This window comes from Schistocerca americana, chromosome 5 (assembly GCF_021461395.2).
Source record: "Schistocerca americana isolate TAMUIC-IGC-003095 chromosome 5, iqSchAmer2.1, whole genome shotgun sequence".
Lineage (NCBI taxonomy): Eukaryota > Metazoa > Arthropoda > Insecta > Orthoptera > Acrididae > Schistocerca > Schistocerca americana.
The window spans coordinates 267813083-267822370 of record NC_060123.1 but is presented as its reverse complement, the minus strand read 5'-3'; the positions used below and the strand labels follow the sequence as shown (position 1 = coordinate 267822370).

Sequence of the window (9288 nt, the reverse complement as noted above, 5' to 3'; positions counted from 1 at the left end):
TATTGTAACAACTATACGTCATGCCCACCTCCTACCTTAACCCCCCCCCCCCCCTCACCCCTTCCAAGTGTTTATCATTGTTGATATAAAGTAATTGAACATAAAATACAGCAAAATACATTTTGTATAATGTTACCATGTTATTTTAATTGTTCATAAAGAAATGAATACTAAACAGAATAAGAATTGTCCTAGTGGATTCTATCCAAAGTTTGAAATGGTTAGGTAAACCAGTCACAAAATAGGGATCACACGTTGTCACATTGATAAGTATGAAATATGCAGCGTGTCATGAGAATGGAAAACTTAATCTTTTCACGGTGTTAGAAACCAGTTTGGCATTAGGCCAAAGATTTCATATTCACATTCACTGGCTCTAGCAGTTCATAACCAAGCCTTGGGCAACACATCAGACTAGTTCATGATAGTAATAAAGTTTTTTGCAGATGGGGTGACGGGGCAGTGGAAATATCGTATTTGAGCCCTAACTTATATCATGGAGTTCTTGAATTTTCCCTGTACCAGTTAATAATTTTCATTTTAAACTGACGTAAATGTGATGTACAGAATGTCCACACATTCCTTACTATTTCTTGATTTGGAACTTTAGTCATAGTTATGACCTTTCCATGAAGATTCATTTCAGCATATACACTGCTGTGCAGTTATGGCCCATATGATGAATGTTCAAAATTGTATTCTGTTTTTCTAAAAACTTGTGTAAAATCTAGTTTTGCTCTTTCTTCATTTCCAGTGATTTACCTGATATTCATGTTGTCATAATTCTGAAATGATGTCTCACTCAAATCAATATCAATTATACCATGAAAAAAAATTTATGCTGTTTGTAGACCTAGCCTACCTCACATACATTTTAATGCACATAGAGGTGTACGCTGCCACTATATACCCGAATGTTACTGCTCTATATCTGTGTATTAATCTAAATTAAAATTACACTGGCATCTGATAAGCAAAGTCTTTTATTTGTGAAGTAAAACAAATACACATATATTTGTACTAACGAGATCAAACACCTCACATGGCAAATAAATTTCATAAATATATCAAAATTCTTAGGGACAAAACAAATACTGAACTTGAAAAAGAAGTACACTAATCACAGTTTGCCTAAGATGAAAACAGTCTTAAAAGTTAAACTCACGTCCTTTGGGTCAATACAACCTTGCTGAGATTTGCTTTTGGCACAAGAACACTTCCCAAAGACTGGCTAATTATTCCAGTTGCTACAGTCACATTGTTTTCCCTTATTGTGAATGGATCCCCCACTAACATCACCATTTTCTTCAGCAGAGTGACATATACAGTAGCATGTTCACCTGGCATTATCATTGCTTTGTCATCTTGGAGATCAACTCTACAAAAAATGTTCCATGTCTTACAAAACAGTTGTTGTGAATACTTGTTTACAATTGGTTTACTTCTTCCACCTTCTGCTCTCGACAGAAAATAAATTTTAGCTTCAAAATGATTACACAAGCTTTCACTCTTGCTGGCACACAAAAGCATTCCTCGCTGTACTGAGTTGATACGAACTCCTCTTAGTAATACACCAACATTTTCACCTGCTTTTGCTTCCTGGACTGATCTCTTAAAAATATGCAAATCACCGATTGATGTCTTGATACATTCATCAAATCCTAACAACTCTGCATCGCTATTTTTCTTCATGATTCCCCGCTGTATAGTGCCTATGACAACAGTTCCTCTGCCTGGCACTGTAAAAGCGTTGTCGATTGGCATCATGTAAGGCGACTTCAAGTCTCGTTCTGGTAATTTCACATGTTCATCAATTGCGTCAAGCAGCTTCCTTATTGAAGGCTCCCCCAAATCTGAAGAATCTCCTTTCAGAGCTAACAGTGCCGATCCAATTATTATTGGTGTGTTCACTCCATCAAATCCAAAGTCTGATAACAACTCTCGTATTTCGATTTCAACTAACTCCAGCACGTCTTCTTCAACTTTATCTGCTTTGTTAATATAAACGACCATGTTCTTCACGCCTACTTGCTTCGCAAGCAACAAATGTTCTCTGGTTTGTGGCATTTGTCCATCTGTCGCAGCCACAACTAAAATCGCTCCATCCATTTGGGAAGCACCAGAAATCATATTTTTAACGAAATCTGCATGCCCTGGGCAGTCCGTATGTGCATAATGCCTCCTTGAAGTGCTGTATTCTACATGTGCAGCGTTAATGGTAATCCCTCTAGCTTTTTCTTCTGGCGCCTTATCTATTTCGTCATAGGAAATAAATTTACACATTCCGTCTTTTTCAAGCACTTTCGTAATCGCCGCAGTAAGAGTCGTTTTACCGTGATCGACATGGCCAATTGTTCCAATATTGCAGTGTTCCCTGTCCTTAACACTGGCTGCTTTCGCATAGCATCTAAAACACAGGTGGCCTGTGCACACTATTCTCAGTTGCCGGTTCGTTAAGTATTTACTGTTAACAAGCGATTGGAGTGTAGATTGTAACACTAATGCGCGTACTCCTTTCAATACTGCGGACATTGTAGTGCACCAAACTCAAACCACAACACAACATAAAAAAGAAACTATTATCACCCACATGTTCTAAACATAAACAAACTCACGAGCTACGACTGTCGAATATGATTCTGTATCGAATGAATCGATTGTCGCTGAAGAATCGATATGTTATTGTATCGCGGAAACTGTGTGTTAAATCGAGTATAACGTCGATTTGGCAATGGGTGACTGGCGTGTCGATAACGTGGATTGAAAGGGGAAATAAGGGATTTCAAGTTTTATTTGCCCATTTGACACTTTTGGAAAGAAGTAACATGTACAGCGCAACACTACAGTTGTAACTTAATGTATAGGCTACTGTAACGTACTTGTCGTTAGTCTTCTTCTTCTTTCGAATAACCCATTTGGAGGGTACGATGAATAAACTTTGGCTTCTTTTTATTGTATCAGATTTCCTTAGTTTCCAAATTTCCTTCATCCGTTTAGATTTTTCTCTTTCTTCTTAAGTCCACTTTCGTCTAGTTGTTTTCTTTCTCTTCTGAAATTCTGCCTTTTGAACTGCCTTTCTGAAATATGTTCTGTTTTGCATTGTGTCAATAGTAATTCCAGCGTTTTCCATGTCCTTTCCAGTCTCTGTGAACCATGCGGGATTGTATTTGTATCTATCGAGTTTTTCAGTTTTCATGTATAGCTGTCTGTTTGGTCTTAACCTGTATTCAGCATAATCGTTTCTTTTAGCTCCCCGTATTTTCCATAAATTTTTCTTTCGATCTTGTCTAGTTCCTGAAGATATCCATTCCTTGTTAGTTTAAGTGTTTTTGCTGCATACAGAGCTTCTTTTGCATTGTATGTAATCCACTCTCTTAGGTATTTAAAGGAATCTGTTGTGTGTATTGTATTGTTGTCAACTGCAAGATTTTGAGGGACATCACAGATGTTTGTCATGAACTTTGTCGTTATTATTATTACGTATATAATTTTGGCAGGTGCCGACCACAAACACTAGCGATATCTAACGGGAACACTGTGGAAGCACAGCGTCCAGAAAAAATTCAATAAATAACAGTAGGCTGTAACTCTTCAGCCTTCCCGGCGAGATCTTGACATGTGGAATAATCGGGTCTACTGCTGGATGTTTGTGTTGCTCTGGCACAATATTTCGGCCACATAACTCGTTGCCTTCTTCAGGTGCTACCTGAGACAGCCGTATTGGAGGATCTTGTCCAGTATTTGTGCCCAGAGGGCGCTGGATGCTCTCTTTGCCGACCGCGCCCGCCTGGAGCTGCTTGTAAGGTGTTGTCTCTTCCCCAGTGCTCCCTTGAACGTTCGCGCCCCACTTGGTCACCATGTGTGGCAGCTCTCTGAGGCCCATCCTGTGTCAGGCGTTCCGTTCGCGGTCCGCGCACGCTTGGCGCTGCTCCTGAGGTGTTGACACTTCCCTGGTGCGCCGACGGACGTCCGCGCCCGCCTCATCCACCATCTGCAGTTGTGGCAGCTGTCTGAGGCCCGTCTCGCGTTGGGCGCTCCGTTCGCGGTCCGCGCCTGCCTGGCGCTGCTTGTAAGGTGTTGTCTCTGCCCTGGTGCTCCCTCAGACGTCCGCGCCCGGCTTGATCTTCATCTGTGGCAGCTCTCTGAGGCCCATCCTTCGTCGGGTGCTCCGTTCACGGTCCGCGCCCGCCTGGCGCTGCTCTTGAGGTGTTGGCACTTCCCTGGTGCTCCGACGGTCGTCCCCGCTCAGCTCGTCCATCATCTGCGGTCGTGACGGCTGTCAGAGGAGGCCCATCCTGTGTTGGAAGTTGCGTTCGCGGTCCGCGCCTGCCTGCCACTGCTCCTGCGGTGTTACTACTTCTTGAGGAGTTTCTTGGTTCCTTTCATTGGGCCCTGATAAGCTCCAGAGCCGGACTCCATGCCAAGCTGAGCTGATAACCGCTGTCTCGGTTTATTAGGTTGTCTGTGACCTTGATCTCGATGGCCTTCTTTATGACACTGTCCCAAAATCTTGGTGTCTGTGTCACAATTTTGGTGTTGTTGTAGTCCATTGAGTGACCAAGCTCCAGACAGTGCTCCGCTATGGCAGATTTGGTTGCCTGTCTGAGTCTGGTGTGCCTCGGGTGTTTTTTGCACATGACGTTCACCGTCCTGGTTGTCTGGCCAATGTATGACTTTCCACACTGGCATGGAATGTTGTGAATGCCTGGTTTACGTAGCCCCAGGTCGTTCTTCACACTCCCTAGCATTGTCCCAATTTTAGAGGGTGGACAGAAGATACTCTTTATATCATATCTTGAAAGAATTCTGTTGATCTTTGCAGAAATAGGTCCAGCACATGGCAGGTATGCCACCTTCTTCGCCTCCTCTGGCTCCTCTTCTGTACCCTGTGGTTGGCTGGTAGCACGAAGTGCCCTTTGGATGTCTTTGGAAGAGTATCACCAGCTGTAGATGTTCTATTTTTGTGGCCACACTTTCCGTATCCAAAAGAGCCAGAGCCCTGTGAACTAAAGTTTTCAAGACTCCATTCTTCTGTACCCGGTGGTGGCAGCTACTGGCTTGAAGGTATAAGTCAGTGTGGGTGGGCTTACGATACACACTGTGCCCCAGAGTGCCATCTGCCTTCCTCTTGACCAGGACATCCAAGAATGGGAGCTGTCCATCCTTCTCTAGCTCCATAGTAAATTTTATACTTGGGTGGCGTGAATTTAGATGTTCCGAAAAGTCATCTAGCTTCTCCCTGCCATGGGGCCAAATGACAAAAGTGTCATTGACGTACCTAAGAAAGCACTTGGGTTGGTAAGTCAGTAACATCAGCGAATAGAAAGATAGTTTGCATTCAGAAGCAGAAATATTAAGACTGAAGAATGAATAAGTAAAAACTCCTAGTTGTAGCAGGTGCAAATGTGAAGATTTCTCCAGAATGAGGGTGATCAGTTGATTGTGAAGCATTAATAATAGAAATTCATAGTAATTTCTCAGTAAAAATATTGTTATGAGACTCGTAACAATACTTTTACTAATAATGTAACAATAGTTTCCCATACCTAACTCGTAATATAAGTTAGGTATGGGAAACTATTGATGTGTATATTTCCAGTAACAGGGACTTTTTAGAAGATTTCTAAAAACGCATTGTTATTATATGGGCCCTCTGTCGAATGCTCTAGAAAGGAACAGACAATGAAAGTTCCACTCTCATAAATTGCCGGATGACGGCATCACCGGAAACTGGCCCGCATATGTGGTAACGTACTTATTGGTTTATTACTTTCACACTCCATAAAAGTCTGGAAGTGAACATTCTGGCACCAAAAGCTCTCAAAACAACCGAGCCACATATATAAGGGAATTACAGTAGCCGCCAGGTAGTCAGTTTTTAAAGCTACAGTCACCACGATAACTTGGAAGTTATAAAAAGTGAACAACTGCGATTATTGGCTATTACCACCGACTTCAGTCAGTGTTGTGCTTAGTGATACTAGAAATATGTGGAGTGTGAGCATGTGTGTTTTAGTGCTAAGTGTACTAGCATAGTTTTTCAACACTGTAACGTACAAAGACATGGCTGAGGTCGACAATGAAGGAGGATAGACTTACTGGCTTAGCTTTGTTGAACACTCACCCTGACATTGATTGTCCTATTGCTGATTGGAACTGCGTCAGGTCTGTGTCTTTTAGCCGTTCTCCTTGCTCGCTGTCTGTCTTCGTCCGTTCACCACATGTGTTTCTGTTTCTATGCGTTTGGGTGCTGATGACCATGCTGTTTAGCATAGAATTCATCATTTAAGGAAGAAAACCACAATTGTAACTTTCCTACATCATAAGAGGGCACTGTCTTGTATATGTGTAAAATCAGTTTAAATAAAACTTTTTTAAACTTTGGATGTGATTTGATTATTTTTTACTACAGTAAAAGTAAAGGAGATAGCTCAGGATATCTTTAGCACTCCCTCCTGGAGGTTTTATCTACCACTGTGTCAAGTTAAGAAGTCATGCTAATTGCCAGTAAATTAGCCTGTTACACAAATATTCTCGCATTTCGACTCAATGACACCCTCCCCATCAACTCCTCCAAGTACTGCTCTGCCTTCCACAGCCTTACTGGCAGCCATCCCCCTGCGTATTACCCATTCCTCCATGACAACCGCCCCTTCCCTGACAACCTCAGTAAAGCTATCCAATTCTCTGAAGTCTTCTCCATACCCAATGATCTTCATTTTGATTACTCCCTGCGGCCCGATGTCCTTGACCACACTGATACTGCTATCCCACCACTTGCTCCCAGCTTCCGGTACTTGGATCAGTTACCGCCCTCAGAAATGAACACTCCTATCACAGCACATGACATTAAACTCATCCTCCGCTCCAAACGTCATACCACCCCTGGTCACGATTGCATTAGCTACTGCCACCTCAAGGAATGTCCTCTCTCCTTCCTCATCGCCCTTTCCACCCTGTAAAACACTATCCTCTCCATTGCCTTGTACCCTGACCTATGGAAGACTTCCCGAATCCTGCTCTTCCTTAAACCCAACAAATCCCCATCAAACACCTCCTCCTATCACCCCATCTGCTCATCTCTGTGTTCAGCGAGGTCTTCAGGTCTTCGAGTCCAACCCTTCCCACTCTATAAATCACTACTTAACTCGACACCACTTCTTCATCTCTTGTATCCACTGAGGTTTCTGGCCCTCCTTCTCCACTGACAAACAGCTGCTAAACCTCACTTCCCTCCTCTTCCTCCAACTTAACTCCCATCACTCTGCTATTTTTGTTTCCCTTGACCTCCAGAACGCCTATACCTGTGTTTTAGATTGCAGGCTCCTTTTCAAGCTTCAGATCTATCTCTTCCTATCAACTTTATCCATGTCACTGCCTCCTTCCTCCCCTGTCATCCTTCCTATGTCATGATTCATAATACCAATTCCCATACTTTCTTCCCTACCACAGGTGTGTCCCAGGGCTCCGTAATTTCTCTTCTCCTATATCTCCTGTTCACCGCTGATATCTCTAAACCACCCCACCCGTCCATCTCCATCTATATTTGATGACACTGCCTGCCTTGCCCTCTATCCTACCCTTCAACAGTCCCAGTGCTCCCTCCAAACCCAGCTACACCAGTTTACTGCTTGGTGAAACCAGTGGTTCCTTAGAATTAATCCTTCCAAACCACAGGCAATCATTGTTGGATGCACCACCCTTAACTTCTGGCTCCATGATATCCACCTCACGATCTATGACTGCACTATCCAACTTACCCCCACCTTGAAATACCTTGGCCTCACCCTTGACTGTCAGCTCTTCTGGACTCCCCATCTCCTTACCATCCAATGGAAAACCCACTGTAGCCTCTGCCTCCTGAAACTCCTGTCTGGCCAGACATAGGACTTGCACCCTTCCACCATCCTTCATACCTACAAATTCTTGATCCATACCAATCTCTGTTATACCACTGTTGCCCGGACCTTTGCCCCTCCTAAATTGTATAAACCCCTCCAAATCCTTAACAACCATGTGCTTCTCCTCACTTTCTGTATCTGTCCCCCCCCAACCCCCATGAGGATCTCTCTGACCTCATCCCCTTCCCACATGTCCTTTCCCTTGAACACATCCGTATCCTCTGCCAACCGCTGCCTCGATCCCACTTACCCCCCTGGTGTCTCCATTTCTTTCCACTGCCTGCCTGCTACTATGCCTTTACCAATGTGTCCCCTCCCCTCTCTCCATCTCCACACCATCTCCTCTCCCAAAGAACCTCCATCATCCTGGACGACGTGCCTCACCCCGATATTTTTCCTTCCTTCCAAAACTGACCCTCCTCCTCCTTTGGGCTCCCTCTCCTCCCCCTCTGCTGTTTCCTCCCTCCTCCTCCTCCTCTCTGTCATTCTCACTTCTCCTTTCCCAGTCCTTGCACTCCCTCTTCACCTCCTGCCCTTGGTGTGCTACTGACTCCACCCCTTCCCCATTTCTGCCCCTACTTTTCTGTCAACCCTTATCTCTCTTTTCTCTCTCTCTCCTCTTCAACCTCCGCTCTGTTGGTAGGCCCCTTACATTTTAATGCAGTTAATTTGTTGCTTTTTGCTGCTCACTGTGTATGTCACAACAGTGCACTGTATGTTCAGTGTCATCACCCCATACTGTGAACTCCATTTTTAATTGTGCTATTCATGCCTACAGTGTTTATATGCTATGTCTTCATCGAGTGCCATATTAACTGTATGTGGATTTTATGTAAATGTGCCTTGTTAAACTACTCCTTTTCTGCATACTTTAACTCCAATTGCTGCCCCCACCTCATGTGTACATTTTATCTTTATCCCCATATTTTATATATGTAATGTTCTCCTGTGGTGTCTTATGTAATCTCTTGGCTGAAGAGTAGCAAATTGTGCTGCTCCTTTATCCAATCCTTCCCTGCGAACAAGCCCCTCTTCATGTATGTCCTGTCCCAGCACCCGGTTTGCGCCTTCATTCTCAATGAAACTTTCCTCCCACCTTACCACATTGTCAGCATCTCTCCCTATGTCCTTCACTGTACAGATAATCCCCACCCATTAACGTGAAGTAGGGCCACTATTGGCCACCTTAAGCATCTTCCAGTCTGGCCACAATCCCTGCTCAATTTTCTTACTGAACACATGGTCCTTACCATCACCGGTGCCTCAATCTATGTCGGTTCTGCTGTTCCCACCCCTATGACCTAATCTCTCATATCTACGTGATTTCCTCCAACCTTAACATTCATAGCCACCCTCTGGCAGTGGCATCAGTTCCTTTCCACCCTCC

At 43.8% G+C, this 9288-nt stretch overlaps 1 protein-coding gene across 1 annotated transcript; it reads right to left on the bottom strand.

Annotated features, from left to right (window-relative positions):
* Positions 1 to 965: 965 nt before the first annotated feature.
* Positions 966 to 2624, bottom strand: LOC124615721 (elongation factor Tu, mitochondrial). The gene has a single exon (XM_047143786.1). It carries the CDS (start codon positions 2530 to 2532, stop codon positions 1162 to 1164), a length of 1371 nt encoding a protein of 456 aa, XP_046999742.1. The 5' UTR covers positions 2533 to 2624; the 3' UTR covers positions 966 to 1161.
* Positions 2625 to 9288: the final 6664 nt, after the last annotated feature.